General features: G+C 34.0%; 2 protein-coding genes across 3 annotated transcripts in view; one reads left to right on the top strand and one right to left on the bottom strand.

Annotated features, from left to right (window-relative positions):
• LOC148941470 (glycerophosphocholine phosphodiesterase GPCPD1) overlaps nucleotides 1-5,574 on the bottom strand; it is a 179,227-nt gene extending 173,653 nt beyond the window's left edge. The window contains exon 1 of the mRNA XM_089104355.1: nucleotides 5,395-5,574. Within this exon, the coding sequence (XP_088960481.1) occupies nucleotides 5,395-5,546 (152 nt within the window). The 5' untranslated portion in view covers nucleotides 5,547-5,574. The remainder of the gene's footprint in view (nucleotides 1-5,394) is intronic.
• Nucleotides 5,575-5,703: 129 nt separating this feature from the next.
• The window catches only part of LOC148941469 (uncharacterized), an 86,734-nt gene continuing 66,907 nt past the window's right edge, over nucleotides 5,704-25,530 (top strand). Inside the window, exons 1-2 of one of the 2 annotated variants that reach the window (XM_089103840.1) lie at nucleotides 5,704-5,815; nucleotides 15,107-15,219. In XM_089103840.1, coding sequence (XP_088959966.1) covers nucleotides 15,130-15,219 — 90 coding nt within the window. In that variant the 5' untranslated portion in view covers nucleotides 5,704-5,815; nucleotides 15,107-15,129. Of the gene's footprint in view, nucleotides 5,816-5,933; nucleotides 5,994-15,106; nucleotides 15,220-25,530 lie in introns of those variants that run through there. The other variant, XM_089103841.1, reaches the window with a different exon arrangement.

Below are 25,530 nucleotides of genomic sequence, written 5' to 3'. Positions count from 1 at the left end.
ACTTGAATCAGAGGGACGAAGGGCTTCCCAGGGTATGGAATTAATGGTAGTGGACCTCTAATGAGTTTTTTTTTACATACTTAGCTTTTTTGGACACATTCAATCCTCTAGAAATTATAAGTCATTTCCAAAAGAAACATCAGTATTATTCATGATATAACATTATTATAGTTTACAAACAAATTAACAACCTGTGGCTTTTCTAAGTAACACACTTCAGTTTAGCTCTTAACATTTAACTTGTCATGGACACTCATATAAAAATCTTTGTCTTTCATCGAACTAAAAGTGTTGCCCTATCCTATATATTTGCTCTTTCTAATCCTATAAAGAGTAGAACTTGGGTTGACTGTTAGCTCAACTAATCAACTTGAGCTAAAATTATAAAAAGTAAAATCATACTAAAATGGCTATTTTAAATAACAGTAAATGGTTTCATGAAAAATTATTGGATTCAAATGAAGTATAGATTGTTGAAGAAAATAATTCCTTCCTGAAAAGCAGTTCATGCCAAAAAATAAGTCAGATCACAATAAAATAGGATAAGCCAAGATTTAAGCCAGCAGGTATATTCAGAAATTATCTGCCAATCAAAATCAAAATAAACTGTCTTGTGGTGGTGCAGTGGGTTTTACCTCAGCTTGGTAATACAGATCCCAGAGATCACACCCTACTGTAGCAGCACAGGAGGGCCAACAAATGGACCTTAGCAGTCAAGTAGCATTATTAATACAATACAATGCAATCAAAATAATCTAGTCTGGCAGGAAATAAGCTAATACAGCAACATTGGAAATAGGCTACTGCTTTGTTAGGTAAATTTCTTGTGGGCCACATGATTTAGCCAAGATAAAAGTGAAAAAATTGTTTGATGTCTTTTTTATGCTCTTTCAAAATTCAATAGTTGCTTCTAGGGCTAGTTGCATCCTGAGCCCTTGAAGAATCCCCAAAGGTATTTCATTTTTGTAATCACACAAAGAAGTTATCAACACTAGGTAAGTTATTGAAAAGTAGTTAAAAACATATCACTAGTTTATAAATAAGTTTTTTCAAAAGTAATATATTCCAAAAATACTTATTTATAACAATTCAAACCTCATTTATCAGGAAACTGAATAATAAACTGTTTCCCTACTGTTTCAAGTTATTTGAATGCCATTGACAAAAATAGCACTGAATTTTGTGATTTGAAACTTCCATCAACAATTCAGGGTTTAGCCAATATTTGCACATTAGGGAAGGGGGGCGGGGTAAAGCTCATGGTAAATTTGCATTGGGCCATATAATTTAGCTAGGATGAATGTAAAAACAACATTTAATGCTTTTGTTATGCTCTTTCATAATTTGTATAAAATACCTTTGGGGCCCCATTAAGGGCTCAAGATGCAATTGGCCCCAAAAGTAATTATTTAATTATGAAATAGCTTATAAAAAAGCATCAAATGATGTTTTTACTTTCATCTTGGCTAAATTAGATGGCCCACTAGAAATTTACCATTTTATACAGCTTAAACTAATAGCATGGTGTTTGCTTCAGAACATGGCAACCTCAAGACTGATACTAACATAGTCATCTTAACATGGGGTAAAATTCTACTTTAGCTATCTTGGAAAGGGGTTAGGTCAGGAAAATGAAGCTTTCAGGAGTCTACAGGCTAAAGCATGTCTTGGGAAGGTATTTTGAAGTACCTACCCTACTCCTTCTCTCTCTAGAGGATCCTGAAATTTGCCTACATGACATGTCTATACCTATTGAAATTTTGAAAAAACAACATTTTACCTTAATTTTGAATTATCAGTTTTTTGGGAGTATACCCAATGGATAGTATCTAAAAATTTCTATTCATAGAATATAAAATAATATCCAACCATACTTAGTTATTGCCAAAATTATCCAACTAGTTAGCTATCTGAAAAATCCTTTCAAGCAAATAAGAAATTATCCAACTAGGAAAATAATTAAAATTTAAAGGAAAATAGTTTTATCTTGCTAGCCAAATACAATAAAGCATAAAAGCCAACTTAGTATCTCTAACTAGGTGGATAATGCTTTAACTTAATGCTTGTTATGTATATATCTAACTAGACAGATACAAAAATTCTTCATGCAAACTAGTGATAATATCCAACTAGTCAGACAATTTTTCTCTTAGACATAGCATAAAAATCTAACCTGGTGGATAAAACTTTGTCTTAGCCCTTCTGATATTAATCAAACTAGGTAGGCTAGTTAAGCAACTTCCTGACTAGTTAAATATATATCAAAAGATTTAAGACTCAGGATTATCCACCTAGTTAGATATTCTTGCTGTGCCTAAGAGAAACAATTTATCTGGCTAGTTGGATATTATCCCAAAACTGCAGAGCCTAATGGAATTTATTTATCCTCCTAGTTGGATATAAATCAGGAGTGTTAAGACTTGGTATTATCCACCTAGTTAGATGTTCATGCTGTGCCTAAGAGAAATGAATTATCTGGCTAGTTGGATATTAACCCCAAACTGCTTAGAGAATCTTCTTATCTGCCAAGTTGGATATATATCAGAAACACTAAGCAACATTATTATCCAACTAGCTAGCTATTCTCTTAGCCTAAGAGAAATAATTTATCTGGCTAGTTGGATATTAACCCCAAACTGCTTAGAGAATCTTCTTATCTGCCTAGTTGGATATATATCAGAAATACTAAGCAACATAATTACCCACCTAGTTAGATATTCTCTCTGCCTAAGAGAAAAATTTATCTGGCTAGTTGGATATTAACCCCAAACTACTTAGAGAATCTTCTTATCTACCTAGTTGGATATTTATCAGAAACACTAAGCTACATTATTAGGTCAATATCTATGAAATCATATTATTGAGTTAGGAATAAAGGGAATACACTATTCGATGTTTATTACAAACATAGCCTAATAAGCATTTATTTCGGAATTTAATTTCAGCCCCCCCCCCCTATATAGGCGAAACTTACCCCCACCCGGAATGCGCAGCGGTAGGGGGGGGGCTGAAATGCATTTCTAATAGAAATGCTTATTATATTCGTAATCAGCATAAAAAAGGCATTGAATGGTGTATTCACTTTTGTCCTAACTCAATAATATGATTTTGTAGATATTGACCCATTATTATCCATCCATTTAGATATTCCTGCTGTGCCTAAGAGAAACAATTTATCTGGCTAGTTGGATATTAACCCAAAACTGCTTAGACAATCTTCTTATCTGCCTAGTTGGATATATATCAGAAACACCAAGCTACATTATTATCCAACTAGGTGGATATTCTTGCTGTGCCAAAGACAAACAATTTATCTGGCAAGTTGGATATTAACATCAAACTGCTTGGATAATTTTCTTATCTGCCTAGTTGGATATATTATTTCATATATCTAACTTAGTGTTTCTGTACCTTAGAAACACTAAGCTACATTATTATCCAACTAGGTGGATGTTCTTGCTTTGCCTAAGAGAAGCAATTTATCTGGCTAGTTGGATATTAACCCCAAACTGCTTAGAAAATCTTTGTATCTGCCTATTTGGATACATATCCAAAACCCTAAGATATGTTAGTTCTGAAAATGCAATTCCTGTTATTTGAGTAGAATTTTAAGCCATATCAATGTTTTTTTGTTTTTTTTTAATTAAGGAAAAGTAGTTGCATATCTTTAAAACCTTTTAAAATTGGGATTGAGCAATGTTGTGAAGCTGAAAAAAAAAATTTTTATACTTTACTTCATTTAAACAGAAGATCTATTTTGCAAGGTCTCACTTTTACAACACAGAGTTTTTTAAAGGCCAGGACCCTCTAGAGGGAGAAGGAGTGGAGGTAGGGGAAGGTGCCCAATGGATATTCTTTAAAAAATCACATTCTATAGTATGTAAAAATAATATCCAACTACACTTAGTATCAAGATAAAATATCATGCTAGACAGATATTAACAATTTTAAGACTCTTACACCTTTACCTACCTAGCTGAATATTTGACTGTCTATGCAATATACAGAATATCTACCTAGTTGGATAATAACATAGCTTAGTGTTTCGGATATATATCCAACTAGGCAGATAAGAAGATTGTCTAAGCAGTTTTTGTTTAATATCAAACTAGCCAGATAAATTGTTTCTCTTAGGCACAGCAAGAATATCTAAATAGATGGATAATAATGTAGCTTAGTGTTTCTGATATATATCCAACTAGGCAGATAAGAAGATTCTCTAAGCAGTTTGGGGTTAATATCCAACTAGCCAGATAAATTGTTTCTCTTAGGCAGAGAGAATATCTACCTAGTTCAATAATAATGTTGCTTAGTGTTTCTGATATATATCCAACTAGGCAGATAAGAAGATTCTCTAAGCAGTTTAGGGTTAATATCCAACTAGCCAGATAATTCATTTCTCTTTGGCACAGCATGAACATCTACCTAGGTGGATAATACCAAGTCTTAACACTTCTGATATAGCCTAGGCTATATACAACTAGGCAGATAAGAAGATTCTCTAAGCAGTTTGGGGTTAATATCCAACTAGCCAGATAAATTGTTTCTCTTAGGCTGAGAGAATATCTACCTAGTTGGATAATAATGTTTCTTAGAGTTTCTGATATATATCCAACTAGGCAGATACGAAGATTCTCTAAGCAGTTTGGGGTTAATATCCAACTAGCCAGATAATTCATTTCTCTTAGGCACAGCATGAACATCTAACTAGGTGGATAATACCAAGTCTTAAAACTCCTGATATATATCCAACTAGGAGGATAAGTAAGTTCCATTAGGCTATGCAGTTTTGGGATAATATCCAACTAGCCAGATAAATTGTTTCTCTTAGGCACAGCAAGAATATCTAACTAAGTGGATAATGCTGAATCTTAGATCTTCTGATATATATTTAATTAGGCAGGAAGTTATTTAACTAAGCTACCTAGTTTGATTAATATCAGAAGGGCTAGGATAAAGTATTATCCACCAAGTTAGATGTTTATGCTATGTCTAAGAGAAAAAATTGTCTGACTAGTTGGATATTATCACTAATTTGTATGAAGAATTAACTTATCTGTCTAGTTAGATATATATCACAAGCATTAAGTTAAAGTATTATCCACCTAGTTAGAGATACTAAGTTGGCTCTTATTCTTTATTGTATTTGGCTAGCAAGATAAAACTATTTTTCTTTTAAATTTTAATTAGGGCCTATTTTCCTAGTTGGATAATTTCTTATTTGCTTAAAAGGATTTTTCAGATAGCTAACTAGTTGGATAGTTTTGGCAATAACTAAGTATGGTTGGATATTATTTTTACATTCTATAGAATAGAAATTTTTAGATAATATCCATTGGGTATACTCCCACCTAGCCTACCTTACATAGCCTAGTCTGTATCATCTGAACTTACTCATAATTACTTCCAGAGGATTTCGATTTGTTTAATAATAGAGCATTATCAGGAAACCAATTTCCAAGGCTTTTCACATTCCCAACAATTCCCACCGCTTCACCATCATTCTCTTTAACAGAAACAGAAAATTGCCAAGCTGGTCTATCCATATTTTATTCTTTCGAATTCTTCAATTGAAACTTGAAGCTTATTGCCATAAATATATGCATCTTCCAAAACAAATTAAAAAAAAAAGACAACATTTAGATGTTTGGAAAGTCACCTTAAATTCTATTATTGGCGATGTTGAAATCTAGATTTAAATTGAAAAAATGCTCTCTCTGTTGCCTTTTAATAGAATTGAGGAATTGTATAGTTGAGCAGAGCAAAGTCCAAGAAAACTTATCAGATATAATCTACTTGTAGCTGTACTTAACCTGTAATGTTTTGATCTGTCATTAAGAGCTTCTATTTTGACTAAAGTTGCCCTTAGAGCACTTTCATAAAGACAAAACTTCCCAAAAGACTATAGGCCTAGTCCATAGCCTAGGCATAGGCCTATATTATAAGCTACTTACGTAAATATTCAGTGGGTTGTCATCTCTGAATAAAACATGGTAATGAATAAAAGTAGTAAGGTTTGGTTCCTTATTATGTGTTATTTCCAAATATAATGGTCACTTTTTTGACAACACCCCCTCCCTCCTGATTTTCCTGGAAGTAGTGCTAATAATTTATTTCTCCATTGGTAATCCTATGTATTAATTCTTTATTAAATTGGGTTTATTCAGTTTTGATTTGTGAAACCTAGTTTTGCCAGTGATTGTTTACAACATTAAATAAAAATTAAGCCTATTTGAGATGGTTTAAAAAAATATAATAACAATGGAAGTAAGCATAATAGGCTAAGCTGACTAATGAGAGCCTTCTGCACATTATAAAATATGAAGTTTTTGGGGTACCTGCAAGACTGGGGACCTTGCGGTCAACTATATTCCCACTTGAGGAGTGGCGCCCCTTGAGGAAATTATAACCTAGTAAACGACACAGCATTCGCACGGGATTCTGACTAATGGACAATTTTTCTGGGCTTGGTATGTTTTGACGGGTGTCTTCGGGCTGAAAAACCTCTTCCTAGCTAATTTATCTATTACAGGTTGCCTCCCCGTAGTAGCATAATATTTGTAGGCATGAATATATAATGAGTTGGAGGTAATAGGCTTGAGATTGTCTGTGCAGGATTTGAACTCTTGTTGATAGAAGAGCATCGCCAAGCGCTGAAAACCATGTTGTGACCAAGATGGGCCCAGGATTGCACAAAGCCTCCATTCATGGAGGTCCCAGGGACTTCTTGCTGTCCTGTTCTAAGCCGGCTTAAGCACTTTGGTGTAGACTTGAGAAGATATGTGATCCCTGTCCTGCACTGGTATCCGGGATCATTGCTTTCCCTGAGGCAAAAAAAATTTCAATGATTTAAAGAACATGAAAATTGGTACTTGGAATGTTACGACATTAAAAAATGACTATTGTATCAACATTTTGACTGACAAATTCAGACAATTTGAACTGGATTTATTAGGAGTTTCAGAGACTCATATCCCAGGGGTAGGAAGCATGAAATTAGGTGATATAGAATTTGTTTACTCAGGCAGGAAGGATGGGTTACATATACAGGGAGTAGGGCTCATGATAAATAAGGAAGCTGCTAAGTCTGGTTTAGGCTGGGAAGGTATTAATAATAGAACACTAATTGCTCATTTTATGACTAGAAAGTTCAGGGTATCAGTTATAGTGGTATACGCCCCTGTAGAACCGACTGGTGGAGATACTAGTGACTCAGATGAATTTTACTTACAGTTACAGGAGCAAATAGACAAGGTCCCAGGTATAAATATGATTTTATTGCTGGGAGATTTTAACGCCCAGGTTGGTAGAAATAAGGATAGATGGTATCCCAGCTTAGGCAAATTTGGTGTAGGAAAAGAAAACAGTAATGGATACAGACTTTTGCAATTTTGTAGGTATAACAATCTCGTTATAACCAATACATTGTTTGGTCATAAAATGGTCTAAAAGTTAAGAGGATATTCGTATGAGAGTAGAACAGCTGGTCTAATAAATTAGGTTATGGTAAACCAAAGGCTGGAAGAATCAATACAGGACTCTAAATTCAATAGTTATTGATGCTAAAAGTAAAGGTCAATATCTGGTAGTGTATAAGGTTAATTTAAAGCTTAAATTTCTGAAGGGTAACTACCTCCTGGGAAGTTATGATGTTAGTAGACTCCAGGATGAGAATTTGAGAGAAACTTTCCAGGAACAGTTGAATACTAAACTTGAGAGTTTAAAATTTGATAATGTGGAAGATGGTTGGAATAATTTTAGAAAAATAATTTGTGAAGTTGCTGAAGGTGTATTAGGGAAGAAAGCTAGAACTGCAGCTAAGAATATTAGTGAAAAAGCTTTAAGTCTAATAGAAAGGAGAAAGGACTTGTACAATAATTATCTGAGTGATAGATCACATGAAAACAAAAGAAATGTAAAGAAAGTGGAGAAAGCATTGAAATATGAACTAAGGAGGTGTGAAGTGGAGGCCATGGATAAAATTGCCGAGGATTTAGAAGATGCAGCTAGACGGCATAATAGTAAAATATTGTACTGGCACGTTAACAAATTGAGAGGTAGTAGTCAATCCGGACTCATCCCAGTTAAAGATAGGAATGGGGTGGCAATTAGCGATAAGGCAAAAGCTAAAGCAAGATGGGCCAAACATTTTGAGAATTTGCTTAACCGAGGTAGAGTTGCAGGACCTATATTACTATCTAGCAAGAAAAACAAATTTTCAATAAAAAAAATATCATATTACTCCTGCCTTAACTTCAAGAGAATGACCAATGGTGATTTTGTGTCTACAACTCTTCTAGAGGCCTATAGGAGTCTAGCATCAAAAATCATACACAAGTTGTCCTTGTCTCATTTTGAGCCATTTGTCCCAGTATAGCCACCTTCTAAGTTAAACTTTGTTGGTTATTTGAGTTTGCCTGTTGAGAAACCTGATCCTGGTGTTTGGTACTCTATCAGCCAAATAAATCACAAGTAATCCTAGCAAACAATTATTGTCAAATCCAAGTGACCTTTTCTCTACAGTTCTAGACAGGCTCCATGATTTGTAACCCTAGGTTAATATAGAGATTATGCTGCCATTGAACAAACACAGTTTCAACTTTGGAGAATACTTGCTAGATCTCCAAATACTATTTAATTGAGAGAATGCTGCACCTGCATATGCAATTCAATGGATAATCTTTCTATTGCACCTGTCATTTTGAAGTAGTGTACTACCTAGATACTTGAATCTGCTGAATTTTTCAATTTCTATTTTCCCAGGCTAAGACCTCCAGCTAGAAAAGTAATAACAACATTTGACACTGCCTTGGTCTTGTTCACATTAAACTGCAGGCTTGTTTGAGGGGCTTTTGAAGCTAGCTCCTTAATGTTCTGCTGCACATGTTCTGTGAAAGGAGTAATGATAACTATGTTGTCAGCAAAGTTTCTGTTGTAAGGATGTCTGTGAGGGTTCAACTCTACCCTGTCATGGAAGTTGCAAGATCTCAGAACAAAGTCAATGATTGTTGTAATGAATATGATTGGGATAGGAGACATCATTGCATCACACCAGATTCAACAGCAAACCATTCTGTCTGTACTGCACACAACTGCCCTTTGTACAGGGCTTTGATCATCTTTATAACTTTTCCACAATAGAAAGAATCATAAGCTTTCATAAAGTCTATGAGAACCAAGGTCTGTACATGCCATTCATTTGATTCTTCAAGAAATATCCAAAATGTGAAAATAAGGTTGCAACATGATCAACTTAGCCAAAAACCATAATCTAGTTGTCTTTGGATTCTATTTAATATAATTGAAATGAATCCTATTAATATGAACCTGGTAGATACACAGCACTGGTCTGCAACATAATCCAATAAAATTACACCCAAAAAATTGTGGGTGCTTTGTACCAACAATTTACCTCAATATTCATACCCCCATTTGTGCCCCCTCCCAAGTTCACCACATAACAATGTTAACTCCTAATATTCTCCAATGATAATCAACAAGGCTGAGCTTGAATCCTGACTAAAGAAAACTAATTAAAATAACTATATTGGGCCAAATTGTATACACCCACAACTGTCAAAGGAAGCTCATGCCTTATTAGCACTGCCACTATTAAAGCTCTTTCAAAAATCCTTCAACAGCAATGTCATACCAATAGACTAGAAAGCTGTCATAAAGATCTTAGAATGAATGGTAAATGTAGCTGATCTCAGGCTTCTGATCACAAATAACTTCCTGTCAAAACACCAACATGGATTCACAAAAGGCAGATTGGTTGATTCCATTCTGAGACTAAATATAACTAAGACAGTCTATTTCTGAGATTCCTTTGGGAGAAATCTGGAGGTTGCTGTAGATGAAGACCTTGTATTTAACTCTAACACACAAACTGCTGTAGCAAGAGTGAACCAAACTCTTGGTAACATCAAAAGCACAATCACAAGTAGATTCATTGACCTACAAGTCAAGAATTGACCTGCAATTTGAGCAAGAATTGCTCAGTTTTGACGACAAAACTTGTTCCAGTTTGCCAAGTCATCAAAACCAGATACCATGCAAATGTGAAAGTAGCAGTTATTATGTTTGGGAAGATAATTGAATAGAGCATCTAATGGTATTTTGTTTTTATTTATGGTGGCTAATATCTGTCCTTGATTGAATGTTAACCAGTTTTGCTGACTATAATCTTTAAAAGCTTCATTCTTCAACATTTAACCTTAACCAGAAGTATCTTTATAGGAAAGCTTATTTAAACATGTTTTTTCTTCTTCACAACAGTTATCTGTGATTGAGATGCTTTATTCCAACTTTAACATGCTGTATCCTGGATTAGCTCAAGCTAAAAATGTACATTTCTAATTAAGCTCTATTATCAGCTACTTGTGTGTTGAAAATTAGGGTACTTGTCTTTTATAGCACCAATGTTAATTTCTTCATCCATTGATGCACTGTAGAACTTGGTTAGTTTCTTTCAGCTTAGCTTGAGACAAGACAAAGACAAGTGCCAGAATAGATGGGAAATATATAAATTGGGGCCTGTATTTGCATTTTAGAGGGGGGGGGGTAAAGTATTTGGACAGTGGGAAGTTAGAAAACAATCCTTACTTCATAATTAATTTTAAAAAAAATTCCAAAAAATAAGTTTTTCAAAGAAAAGTAAACAACCAAAAATTACTATTAAAGAATAAATGAAAACCAAATCGAACAGAAATTAAATAAATAATCATAGCAAAAAAAAACACAACAAATAATAATATAAATGAATAAATAGATCTTAAAGCAATTAATGCTTAGACTGAATATGAAAATCAAGCTTAAAACAAACAAAAATATTTTGCTATTGAAGTATCAATGAAACTTAAAACAAACAGAAATTAAGTAAACAATCAATACAAACAAACATACAATAGCTATTAACATAAATAAATAAATAAATCTTAAAACAAGTGAAACTTAAATTGAATGTGGAAATCAAGCTTAAAACAAATAAAAATCACTACAAACAAGAGTTTGGGTATCGCCTCCTTCTCTCACTGTAAAAGTCTAAAACCTACTGCATCATTGGCACTTGAATGAAAACCAATTTTATTACAAGTATTTTCTTCTGTACTTACTATTGGAAATAAACATTAAAATTATAGTGAAATTTTGAACTGAGGAGCTTTCAATAAATAATCATAGGCAGTACAATTGTACTGCCTAAATAATGAACAATGTTGGCAAAATATATTTATTTTTCCATACCAGGGCACTTTGTATCAAAGGAATCGTCATAGAAACTTCGAAAAGGGCTCATTCAATTGGAAATTGGAGGAGCTTGTGCCCTTTTTAATAGTTGAAAGTGATTGAAAGGCAAAAAGAAATTACTATTAAAGAATAAATGAAACCCAAATCGAACAGAAATTAAATAAATAATCATAGGAAAAAAAAACACAACAAATAATAATATAAATGAATAAATAGATCTTAAAGCAATTAATGCTTAGACTGAATATGAAAATCAAGCTTAAAACAAAAAAAAATTTGCTATTGAAGTATCAATGAAACTTAAAATAAAAAACAGAAATTAAGTAAACAATCAATGCAAACAAACATACAATAGCTATTAACATAAATGAATAAATAAATCTTAAAACAAGTGAAACTTAAATTGAATGTGGAAATCAAGCTTAAAACAAATAAAAATCACTACAAACAAGAGTTTGGGTATCGCCTCCTTCTCTCACTGTAAAAGTCTAAAACCTACTGCATCATTGGCACTTGAATGAAAACCAATTTTATTACAAGTATTTTCTTCTGTACTTACTATTGGAAATAAACATTAAAATTATAGTGAAATTTTGAACTGAGGAGCTTTCAATAAATAATCATAGGCAGCACAATTGCACTGCCTAAATAATGAACAATGTTGGCAAAATATATTTTTTTTTCCATACCAGGGCACTTTGTATCAAAGGAATTGTCATAGAAACTTCGAAAAGGGCTCATTCAATTGGAAATTGGAGTAGCTTGTGCCCTTTTTAATAGTTGAAAGTGATTGAAAGGCAACTAACACCTCTTCAATGCCCACCATTTCCCCAAACACATCCAATCAAAATTTTGAGATAGCCATTTTGTTCAGCGTAGTTGATTTCGAGATAGAAATTGGATTTTTAAGGAGGCCACTCCCCTACAACCCTAAGGGCAAGGGTTGAAAGTTATGCCCTGGGGGCATATAAGAACAATGTTGGCACAATGTATTATTTATTATTTTTTTCCTTTAGACAAGGGCACTTCATATCATAGAAGTTGTCATAGAAACTTTGAAAAGGGCTCATTCAGTTGCAAATTGGAGTGGCTTGTGCGCTTTTTAATTGTTGAAAGTGATTGGAAGGCAACTAACAACCCTTACACGCCGACCATTTACCAAACTACATCAACACCACATTATTGGCCAGCCATTTTTTTCAGCGTTGTTTATTTCCGAGCAGAAATTACGCTTTTAAATTAGATACTCCCCCGCAGCCTTTAGGGCAAGGGTGGTAACTTATGCCTTGGGGGTATTTAAGGTTTTTATAGAAAGTATTGTCATAGAAACTTCAACAAAGGCTCATTCGATTGGAAATTATAAAGGGCTGGTGCCCTTTTTAATAGTTGAAAGTAATTGGAGGGCAACTAACCCCCCTCTCATGCCCACCTTTTCCCCAAACACATCCAATGAAAATTTAGACAAATATAGTTTCACTACAAATAAGAGTTTGGATACTGCCCCCTTTCTTAACTGTAAATAAAACCAAAAGCCTACTGCGTCATTGGCTCTTCACTGATTATGAATTATATTACAAATGTTTTTTTTTCCAGTTCTTACAGCCTTGGAAATAAAAATAAAATTAAACTGAAATAAACCCTTGAACTGATAGATCTTTCAACAATTAGTATCATTATATACCAAATATTCAATTTGATGTTGTTTATTCTTTCCAAGACTGTTCAAGATGCATATAGTTTTCAGTAAAGTGCCAATGGTGCAGTGAGTTTAAGACTTTTACAGTGAGAGAAGGAGGCGATACCCAAACTCTTGTTTGTAGTGATTTTTATTCGTTTCAAGCTTGATTTGCATATTCAATTTAAGTTTCACTCGTTTTAAGATTTATTTATTCCTTTCTGTTAATATCTATTGTATGTTTGTTTGCATTGATTGTTTATTTAATTTCTGTCTGTTTTAAGTTTCATTTCTACTTCAATAGGAAAATATTTTTTTTTTGTTTTCAGCTTGATTTTCATATTCAATCTAAGCATTATTCGCTTTAAGATCTATTTATTCATTTATATTAATACTTGTATGTTTTTTGCTATGATTATCTATTTAATTTCTGTTTGTTTTGGGTTTCATTTATTCTTCAATAGTATTTTCTGGTCGTTTTGAGTTTGAATTTTAACAGGCATTTGTTTCAGCTGACCTTAAATTTAAAATGGCCTTTAAATTTCTTTGACAAATGTAATATTTTGGAAACTTTTTTTTAATTAATTTTTTTGTTGTTTTTGATTGCAAAAAATTTTAAGTTTTTAAAAAACCTTTGTTTCAAAATCAAACTTAAAAAAATGAAATATTCATCAAAATATCAAAACTGGTATCAAAGTAACACTATCAAAGTGAAAAAATGGGGTTAGTTGCCCTCCAATTACTTTTGACTATGAAAAAGGGCGCTAGCCCTTTGAATTTCTAATCAAATGAGCCCTTTTTTAAGTTTCTACTACAAAGCTTTCGATAAAAGCCTTATATGCCCCCCCAGGGCATAACTTACAACCCTTGTTCTGAGGGCTGTCAGGGAGTTTCCTTCTCAAAAACATAATTTCTATGTGGTAATCACCTATGTAGAACAAAATGGCTATCTCAAAATTTTGATTGGATGTATTTGGGGAAATGGTGGGTGTGGAAGGGGTGTTAGCTGCCTTTCAATTACTTTTGACCCTTAAAAAGGGCATTCGAACTCTCGATTTTAGATCAAATGAGCCCTCTTTGAAGTTTATATGACGACCCCTTCCATATGAAGTGCCTCTGTGGGAAAAAAAAAAAAATAAATAATAAAACATTGGAGCCGTATAGCCTTTAATATAGGCAACACTATAGCGTTGCCTCTGATATGCCGAAAAATTGTACCTAACACACTTTGCATGCAGACCTGCTGTACTTTAACCCCTTAGTAGCATATTGAACAAAAAAGCTGGTGCACACTCAGAAAAAAAAAGAATAGAAAAAACTACAACACACTGAGTAAACTAGAATATAAATTTGGACATTTCATAATGTTGTAATTAGGAAAGAGTTTCAAGGAGTCACAAAATGTCAACTATAGAAGTTGGATTCAAAGTGTTTTAAGTCACAAAACTTGCTGATAATCTTTGAGTGACCTTGAGTCTGACAACCCAGATCAGAAGTAAAGGTAGACAAAAGTGTAATATTTTGTAGCAGCTCACAAGCAAATGTTGTGTCTGTCCTTAACCATTTTTTATCTAAAGAGAAAGGATTTTTGTCTTTTAATATGTTCTCATAGGGATTATCTACTGGACCTGTAATGGGTTTGGTTGTTGGCCATTGAACATTCTCAAACAAAGGTTTTATGATTGTCAGGTTGAATCTGCTTTTTATTGTTCTTTTCAGTATGCCAGGTTTTTGTTAAGTGCCAGTCAAGGCTAGTCATTTTTAAAGATTACTGAGCTCATCAGCTACCAGTATATCCAAATGCTACTCAACAGTAGTGTAGGAAACATAGCTACTACTATTCAACAGTGTATAACAAATTGGACCAAGTGTACACAGTCTGTCATAATTAGGTATTATATTATTTGCAACCAAGGTGCAGACTACAACATTTTGCAATGTTGAGTACCAGATTCCATACCTGCCCTGCAGCAACAATTTTGATCAATCGTTTTGTTATATATGACAGTTTTCAATATGGCTGGAAGTCTTACCAACCTTCTACCATCCCCATATAAAGGGATGTAGTCAACTTACTATATATTTCATAGGTGGTATCATTTATATATTAAATAGAAAGTGTTGGTGCAGGCATCAACTGTAAGTTCTTGTCTAAACAGAAATTGAGTACAATTTAAATTTCAGTTTGTATATTTCTATGGGAGAAAATGAGCAGCATGACAGAAGAAACTGACAACAATGCAATGCTTGACACAATTATGTTTATACAAACAGCTATAGTAGAGATTAGTAAAGAGGTAAGTTAATTTTTTATTTTATGTGTGTATAATGTAACATTTAAGAAATATTGAAGATAATATTTGTTATGGTTTGTGATAGAAAAATTAGTATTTGAATCAAATGTATTCTTACCAGTCAATAACAAAACCCGGCTTACTCAATAAATCAGATATGAATGGCACAGGTTTATTTCCCTATTGTTATTTCTTACACTTGAACCGGATGCCGTAATTTCTCTAATATACATATTAATCGAATTGTATTTTAATAATGATTTTGAATATCTTTGAATTATTTCATTTAATTTCATCCATCAAAAGTTACGAGGAATTAAGAATTGTTGAACTAGAAATACTGACGTCTCAGAGCTTTGTTTCCGCGGCACAATTAGATCTTGCTTCAGAGACGCGACTACTTATAGGCTAGCAGGGGTTAGAAACATTCTTCTAAGTTGTGGCGGTAACAACTTTTGGTGTTTGTAGGGATGAAAAAACGTGGCCTCTTCTCGGGCTATCTGGAGATCAGATTCCTTTGGGAGCATTTACCTTGGAGACTTACGAACTAATTACCTATTATTGGACTAGACGCAGACATATAAATGAAATAAACACAGATAAAAAGACAATAGATTTATTGAACTTACATGCTTAGTTGCACAGCAACTGGTCACTTCAATGACAATAACGGTGACCAAAATACAATAAATTCGTCTGAATCTCTCTAGTTCTGTGCTAATTGTTTCAGATCTAAATTCATATTAAAATTAGAAAGGCACATTTACCCCACTCCCAAACGCAGTTCCTTTGTCTTGCGCTGTAAGGACTGCCCGCCATTGGCCCAAGGGGACCAAGGATGTAAATCTTTCGGCCAATGAATTCTTTAAGATTTTTCCGATGATTCAGGCATTCACACGATTTTTTGCCATTTAAACTTCCTTAGAAATGTTGTGCATAGCATTTTTTTTGCTACAATTATCTTAGCGAAATTCGAACGACTAGCGTCGTTGTTCGACTGAAGCTAGAATGCAATTTATCTTTTTGCTGATTAAAATTTTTAGACTCTAGGAAGCGGTATTTGAACTCAATTAGGGGACGTTTAATTTCTGCCCGAATCATCTTTAGAAGGAAAGAATCTTGTATTTTAAATATATGGTCTTCTATTGCTGGTGCACATCACCCTTTCCATCAAATAGTGACGTCCCGTCATTAGTGACTGCTCATTAGGAGTGCTTAAAATTTTTTCAATTATTTTTCTTATTTTATTCTACATCCCTATCTAAAATTCATCTACCGGACTAATATTATTTTTGGTTCTAGGTTAGCTACTATAATAATGATTTTTTTTTTTTTCTATATCTAACACTTATTAATTTTACTTTCCAACAAGGTTGGGACTGTTCTACTTTTACGTTATTTTTTTTTATTATTTTGCTGTCTATATGACGTACTACATACTATCTACACTACGTTAAATGAATAACATGATAATATTACACCTAATTCTACTTTTGGTACATACATGAATGATTTATAACATACAATATTTGGTTCATCATATTCACTGATGACATTAAAACACTTTCACTATTAGGATTTTTGAATTGTCAAAGTTATTAGGAAGTAACAAATGTAGATTCACATCTATTCATCACCTTTCGTGTCCTTAGTGTACTACACCCTCCTTTTGTAAATACTTGTCCTTCACTCTTTTTGTCGTGGCAAAAATTTTGAAGCATTTACGTTATGTTTCTTTGTGGAAAAGTTCGAGTCTAGTCGTCTTTACACGACAAGTTTTCCCTAATAGTCAACTGGGAAATGGCCGTTAAATATCGTCCTGATAGTCAACTGAGAAATGATTCTTCCCACTACAGGTGTTGGTGTTTTTCATGTCAGCATATCATTTTTAGGATTTTTTGAGGCACATGTATTCTCGCGTAAAATTGTTCATTTGTGCCTTTTGAGACGGGTTGTCGTCATACTATGGTGACTCTTCTAATATATTGTATTTAAGTTAGACTTCAAACATCTTCAAATATCGTTCAACTTCAAATGTCGTTAAATATCGTTTATCTTGTATTCATCGATGGTGTTCTCAGAATTGAATTTCATATTGTCTTTAATATCGGATTCAAATCTTCAAATTTTTTTAAGTGTCATTTAACTTCAAATATTGTTTATCGTGTGCTGATCGATGGGGTTCTCAGAATTGAACTTCAAATTGTCTTTATTATCGGATTCAAATCTTCAAATTTTTTTAAATGTCATTTAACTTCAAATATCGTTTATCGTGTGCTGATGGATAGGGTTCTCAGAATTGAACTTAAAATTGTCTTTAATTTAGGCTTCAAATATCTTCAAATTTAAAATTCATTTAACTTCAAATATCGTTAAATATGGTTTAGCTTCAAATATCATCACTATACTGTCAAATTATTCTGGTGAATATCAACAGCGACATCTACGTATTTATATCTTGTACTGACCGATGGGTTTCTCAGCGTTTATGCGATTATATAGTTCGTTAAAGCACTTGATACTGAGGTTCAAATATAGTGTTACCTGATACATAATATGGTTCATAGTCGAAGAAACAACGATCGAAGGTAATTGTTGTTTTCGTAGACTAAGCTGGGATGAAAGTTGCCTTGAGTTATGGTGAGTTCTCTTCGTTGGTTGATATATGATGAAAACAGATGCTACTGTGTGGTATCTGTACTTGGCGGCTCATTGTGATGCTCAATAGCCAATTTTCCATTTACTTGCTGTAATTAAAATAATGAGGCAGAATCATGTGTTATTTGAAGTAAACACTCATAGTAAAAATAAGTCACGTATTAATTGGGTATATCAATTTCTAAGCTATGAGACAGGATTAAATAAATACACTAATATTAGTACTCACAAGGAAAATTTAAAAATTTAAGACAGAGATGTCTTCAAATTTGTTTTGAGAACGGAAATATCTATATTTAATAAACATGAGTTACCCTACATTATTAAGTTTGAGGTCTACTTTTACGATATTTTTTCATGCCTGCATTGTTCACGCAAGTCCGTACTGTTTAAGAAACGCATGTTGCAGCGTCATAACCACATGGTTTTACGCAAACAATACTACGATGGGAGAATAAGACATAGCAAGGACTAGTGGAGAACTCTATACCCACTAGTTTTTTGATGTCTTCCCTATTTCGAGGCTTAGACGTTCTTATATGGCTCCGGGTTTAACGGCTGAGATGCAGAGGTGTTCTTTTTTGTTTCCCCGTGTTCTTCTCTTGGATTTTCCGTAATTACAAGTCAACACTGGTGCCTCATATTCGCTTTTCAAATCAGGTCATTAGATGAAGGATTCCAAGCTTGCCAGCATAGATTCCAGTTGATGCTTGGCAAAAAATATAAGCGTAATGAAGAACTGACATCAATATCTTTTTCGAAGGCTATTGTTTGAGCAAATCCTTCAGCACTAAATAAATAAATATTATATTAAAGTCTTATTCGAATCCGTTAAGCGAGAAACACCTTCACATTAAAAGGGAATTCCGTGTGGGTTTTACTTAGTCGCCATTGGACATACACAGGGTTTCAATCTATGTATCTTAACCGATCAAATGGTTTTAAAATTTTACGTATTATTATTGAGATATAATTTCACATCTGCCGTGAAATTCTACATATAAACGTACCAATAGGTTGTTTGGTTATAGTTACCAATAGTTGGCTATTGGTACATATATTACTCGAGTAAGAAACATTATATTTCTCGAGTAAGAAATACACGAATAAGCGAGCGTGCAGCACGTGATTACTCTGGTATCCTATTTTTTATGTGTAGGCCTAAAATAATTATAATCTGTACTAACACAAAATATTTCATATAATTAGACGATTGTGCTGTGCTGATAATATCTTGTTTTGGATACTATCCATCTTAGTTAGGGCACGGGTCGATTTTTTCATATAAAATCCGAGGGGACCGCCAAAACCCAACAATTAAAAGCTACATGGGTTTGGAGTTTCTCCCCAGGCTTCCCACAAGACGAGGTCCATCTACTTAGATTTAATTACGCAGCTTGATACTGAGTAGGGGATAATTTCCATTGTTCATTTGTAGAGTATAAGTTTAATTCCAGAGACGAGTGTGAAGTCGAAGTACGATGGGAATGTTTTCAAAATCATATCGTCGTATAGAATCGACGACATTGACTTTGAAAACACAACCACCCCCTCCATGATCTAAGTTCCGCTATTGATCTCAATAACTGGGTACATTATAGGTTATCCAACTGATTAATTCGCATTTAAAGGGGCATAGTTGATTTTCATAAGGGATTTGAAATTTTTCTTTACATTAATTAGGGATATTTCCATCTGTCAGGTTTTTTTTAACCGTTCTACCTGACTGTGTCGTTATTTTCTCCTCTGTTTCTTGTGGTTTTTTTCTTTTTCGGTGTGTCTAGCGAAATAAGGTCAAACTTTTTGTATTGTTTAAATTTTGTAATTTAAAAACAATTACAATTACAATTACAAAAAAAATTAATATGGCTCCAAAACAGTCAGGGAAAGAATAGAAGAAAGCTGGCTATGATTAAATAAAGATCACTCCCAATGATAGGAACGTTACCCGAAAGAGGAAGGAAAGCTATTCCATTTACCCTGATCACTAGTTCGATAACACCGACCCCAGAAGTACTCTAACGTCCCTGTGCATCATGAATACCTTAGACAACGATATCTTTGAAAGAATTGCCGCGGAAGCCTCTCGTCTAGCTCACTACAACAAGAGGTCCAACATAACTAGCATAGAGGTTTAAAAGGATGTGAGTCTACTCCGCCATTTATACATTGCCAATCACGCTTTTATTCAATTCTATCAATGTCCACAAAAAAACTCAATCTCCAAATAAGTGATTTTCAACGACTCTTAATACCACCACAGCCGTGCCCTCCCAAATTTTTGTAATTGTAATTTTTGTAATTGTTTGCCCTTTTAATTTCGTTTGTTTCCCGTGTGTGGCTGCTGAGGTCGGCGTTGATTTCCCTTTTTCTTTAGCTACTATTTGGTCTGATTCACCATCATACTCTTCGGAACTAGTTTCCGACGAATCCGGATTGGAACTTTTAGATGTGGCACTTTTTGAGGCATCACCTGTCATTCTTTCGTAAATTTATACTCCTTTGGATGTAGAAGGTTTATTCCCTAAGTCCTCGTTTTGAGTTTTCAACTCGGGAGATTTGAAAGATTCTTGAGAGCTTTGGGAGGAATCAATAGTTTTTGCGGGGTTCCTCCATTGTTTGAAGGCCATGTCTTCAGGGGGATGGGGCATTCTTTGCACAAAGGTTTCCCTCCATGAAGTCCACCTTTTAGGTTTGACCTTGGACACAGTTATATCATGATGTTGACCTTGCTGGTCATCCTCGGGAGTTTTATTCTCGGGCAATGTACTTTGACTCGTTTTTATGGGAAAATTTATTAAATCCATAGCTTCTCGCAGGTTTGTTTTAGTTAAATCTTTGGAAGGAGTTTTCTTTACAGTAATACCGGGGGTTTCTACAGCTCTGTTTAAATCTTCCTGCAATGACAGGGGCCTTTCTATTGGTGTCGCAGGGGAAACCATATCGTCTGGAAATCTTTGGGGGGACATGGGGTCGAAATTCTATCGGGGAAGAATTGGGTTTTTGGAGATATTGTATAATCTAAATCTCCCGCGCTCGCTGATGAATAACTTTTTGGATTTTTTGGCGTTCTTATTCTTACTGGTGTTAGGGATTTTTTTTCTGGAATAACTAGATTTTCCATTGCTAAAAGTTCTTCAAAATTTTGTTCATCACTTTCATTTTTAAAATAATTTTGTTTAAAACTTAAAGGTTTTAGCTCTGCTAGTCTGGACCTAGGGGGCTCATAGTCCGAATCTGACGACTCAGTACAGGAGGGATGTAATACCCATCTCCCTGGAAATTTGGCTCTTTTTATTTGGCTAACATGCACCTTGTAAGTTCTTCCACTATTGGGGTTTTCCATTTTAAAGGTATATTCATTATCGTACTTTTTGACTTTTCTGTACGGTCCAGAATATTTGTCGGAAAGTTTTTTTCCTTCCGTTTTTGCCTCGTTCCTTAGGTAAACGAAGTCTCCTACTTTGAAATTTATATTCCCCTTAACTTTGGGTTGGTTTCTTAGCTCTTGGTTTATTTTACATTTTTCCAACTCTTGCCTAACTATTTTATAAGTTTTCCTCATTCTATTTATGAATTCTTGTTTATAATCTTCTGAGTCGTTATAATACTGCCGAGATTAAATAATCTCATAATAAGGAATTCTAAAATCTCGACCAAAAAGTAAATAAAATGGATTTTCTCTGGTTGTTTCGGAATAAGCAGTGTTGATTACGTTAGTTAAATAAGGTAAGAATTTATCCCAGTCGCTCCTATTGTATTTCGTATAAATACTTATAACGTTCGAAAATATTTTATGCCTGTTTTCAATTTTGCCATTAGCTTGTGGATGGTACGGCGTTGTCACCATTTTCTCTATATTAAGGAAACTCATTAAATCTTTTGTTACTTTTGCAACAAATTTGCTCCCGTTGTCGCTCAAAATTTTATTAGGAATGCCAAATTGTAAAAATAATTTTGCTAATGCCTTACTTGTGGCATAAGCACCTTGATTTTTTAATGCTTTTGCAAAAGTAAATCCGGAAAAATGATCTATAACCGAAAGAATACAAGTATGGCCTCTGCTAGAAACAGGTAAGCATCCACTTATCCCGTATAGGTCAAATGAGATAATATCGAAGGGGTACTTTGCTACCGGGACCCTTCCCATTGGAGGATTTGGATAAGCTGGGGGGGTTTTTCCCAAGTTATATTCTTTGCATGTATTTACAAATTTTTTAAGTTTTGTCAGTGCCGATTGTATGTATAAGTATTGTTTTAATTTATGGAATTTTTTCATAACTCATAAATGTCCACCTGTGTCAGAATGAAAATATTCAAATGCTGGCCCTATCAAGTTTTGTGGTAACACAGGTATTATCGAGGTTTGGTTTCTATTTGTCTCAGCAGTCACAATTCTACACAGTATTTCTTCATCAAGGTCGTAGTAAAAATTATCTATCTCTTTTCTAAGAGTTTTGAATTTATCCGGTAAAGCCTCATTATTCACAAAATAATCAATTAGTGCTACACATATTTCGTTTTTTTTGCTTTCTTTTTATATTTTCCAAAGACAAGGGACAATAGTTAATCTTATTTTCTTTTACTGCGTCTTTGACTTTGTTTTTCTTGAAACCATGTTTGCTTTAACCATTAATACCATTAACTTCATTTTCTTCAGTTTTCGATGGACTATTTTCTGGATATCTACTCAAAAAATCTCAAACTGCGTTTTGTTTTCCCTTTAAATGTTCAAATTCATAATCTAGATCTTGGATTTTCATAATCCATCTAGCTAGAATGCCCGTGGGGTTTTTAAATGTGCGCAGGTACTGCAACCTTTTATGGTTTGATCGTAATATAAATTATCTACCAATTAAATAATGCCTAAATTTGTCCAAGTGGTAGATAATAGATAGTAATTCTAAGTTTGTGGCGGAATAACTGATTTCGCCTTTTGATAAAGTTTTACTTGAATAGCATATAGCTTTTTCTTTTTGTTTGGGTGTTCCCTGTGTGGGGTTAGGGTTTCCTTCAGAGATTATTTGTGAAAGGATAGTGCCTATGCCTTTTGAACTAGCATCAGTGGTAACCACAAATTTCCTATTTTCGAAATCAGGGAGTGACAAAATTGATTCAGAAGTGAGCGCCTTTTTGAGTCGGTCTAGGGAAGTTTGAGCTTCCTGGGACCAGATAACATTATGGGAGTTCCCTTTAGTTAATTCTGTGAGGGGTTTCGCAATTTGGGCGTAATTGCGTACGAACTTTCTAAAGTAGCCAGTCAGGCCTAAAATTCCCCTTAATTCTGTCATAGTTCTGGGGGGTTTGAGGTTTTCAACACATTTTATATTATCAGGGTCTGGGGATATCTTTCCCTGTGCTATTACTACTCCTAAAAATTTAATTTTGGATTGAAATAAATTTAATTTCTCGGGCTGGCATTTCAAATTGCCTTGCCTGAACTTCTCGAACACCTCAGCTAATGTTGCTAAGTGTTGCTCAGTGTTTTCACCCACGCATATAATATCATCAACAAAATGAATTATATTCTTTAATCCTCTTAACAGGTGCAACGGGGGTATACATAACGCGCTTGAACTTGTTTTAAGCCCAAATGGTACCCTTAAGTGTTCATAAGATCCATATTCGGATGCTGAAAATGCAGTTTTATGGACATCCTTTTCGGTTATTTTCACTTGCTGGTAGCCTTGGGTAAGGTCCAAAGAAGTAAAAATTTTGTTTTTTGCTTGAAATTGAGTCAAAAATTTCGTCTATTCTTGGTAGAGGAAATTTATCGCTAACTACTTGTTTGTTGAGAGCCCTATAATCTACTACGAGTCTAAGATCTCCATTCTTTTTTGGTACTAAGATCACTGGTGCGCTATGCGGGCTTGTACTTGGGCGTATAATTTCGTTTTTTTTCTAATTCATGGATTTTATTTTTTAACCACTCTTTGTGCTTATATGGCACACGATATGGCTGTATTGCTACAGGATTACCAGTTGTTAAAATTGAATGTTCGTAAAATGGAATTAACCCGATATCATCTTCAGATGCAGAAAATACATCCTTAAATTTTAATAATAATTCGCATAAATTTTTCTGAAGTTCCATATCCGTAATATGATCCATTTTTAAATTTGTTTAAAAATTGCGATTTAGTCAAGGGATATTCGTTATTTGAAGTTTTAATACCGTTAACTAGGTTTCTTTTAGAATTTTCCCATGTATTTAAATCATTTTCCGTTAAAACCTTGATTTTGACTAAACAAGTCCCCTTTTTAATTGTAATTGTATCGTTTTCATGGTTATTGGTTACCCAAATAAAACTTTTCCCTTTGTCGTAAGATATAATCTGTTCCTCGCATAACAGATTTTCGGGTATTTCAGACGGTGTCGTATACCATATTTCTGATTTGCTAACCACGGGCTCGATCATCTGTGATATTTGGATTTTTTGAATCGTTTTGGGAGAGATTTTTGTTTTCCTTATCGCAAATCCGTAATATTTCTCTTCATTTTCATTGTTTATTAGATTCATACTGGCGCTATGCTGCACCATTGCGGCATCTTTCGGCGTCACGTTGGGTTTTATTATGTTCATCCATAATTACGCTATTTTCTTAATTTCTTTTGAACTGTACTGTTGCATATTTCCTATTTTTAGTTTCGCATCTTCATTACTTTTAGTATTTAAATAGAATTAATTTTTGCAATATATCTTTGGGTTATTGATTAAATTTCCAATTATGCCATGTCTTTGCGAGACATGATGTTCAAATTACTTCGACATTATACCACTAGAAATTTGGTTTACTGTTATATTATCTTCGTAACCTCTGTTACGATTTCTTAAGGTAGAAATTTTTTCCCCTACCTTAGCTGGGTAGACCAATCTCTCGTTGGCTACGTCTAATAGTATTCTATTAGACCTTAGAAAATTTGCCCCTATAATAGCTTCATATGGGAGATTATCACATATAATAAAATTTGTCATGAACGTTCTATTGTCTCTTTTTACGTTTAAGCAAATTGACCCTTGTGCATTTAATTTTTGACCTGTAACACTTGTTAAATTGGGATTATTAGGGTTCCTTTGTTGCCTAATGTGCAGAGGCAAAATATTAAATACGCAAGAGTTTATGATATTTACAGTAGCTCCGCTGTCAACTAAGGCCGTAAAGTAAACGTTTTTACACAAAAATCATTAAATATAGGTAACTTGTTAATAATATCACTACAAGAAGGCACTAGTATTGTTTTGGACCTATTAACTATTCCTGGCATCCTCTGGGTCCAACTTATGTTTCTGTGGGACCTGGAAAGTTTTCCTGGGGATTTATTTCATGTGTTGGTGCTCTTAAAAGATATTCAGACGTATTGGGCTCTGTAGGCATATTTAAATGATATACGTCTGACTGTGTTCGCCATGTATTATTTTGGTAACGTGGATGTCTCGTGTCAGTGCCGTTCGCTGGCGCTGATTGCCAGTGCCGTTGGCTTGTAAAATTTTCATTTGTCATCGGCAAATTTTCATGATTTTTGTATTGCATTCTCTAGTTGTTTTTCTCTGTTTGGTCATTCTACAATTTAGATCTGTAAAGAGTGAGTAAAAAACCAATAATGATAATATTAATGCCTGCTTATTAGATTCTGCAAGTTGTCAGTTTTTTTTT

The sequence above is a fragment of the Artemia sp. Qi Xiang Cuo genome, chromosome 18 (genome assembly GCF_049724085.1).
Source record: "Artemia sp. Qi Xiang Cuo chromosome 18, ASM4972408v1, whole genome shotgun sequence".
NCBI classification, from domain to species: domain Eukaryota; kingdom Metazoa; phylum Arthropoda; class Branchiopoda; order Anostraca; family Artemiidae; genus Artemia; species Artemia sp. Qi Xiang Cuo.
This window is presented reverse-complemented; position numbering and strand designations above follow the sequence as displayed.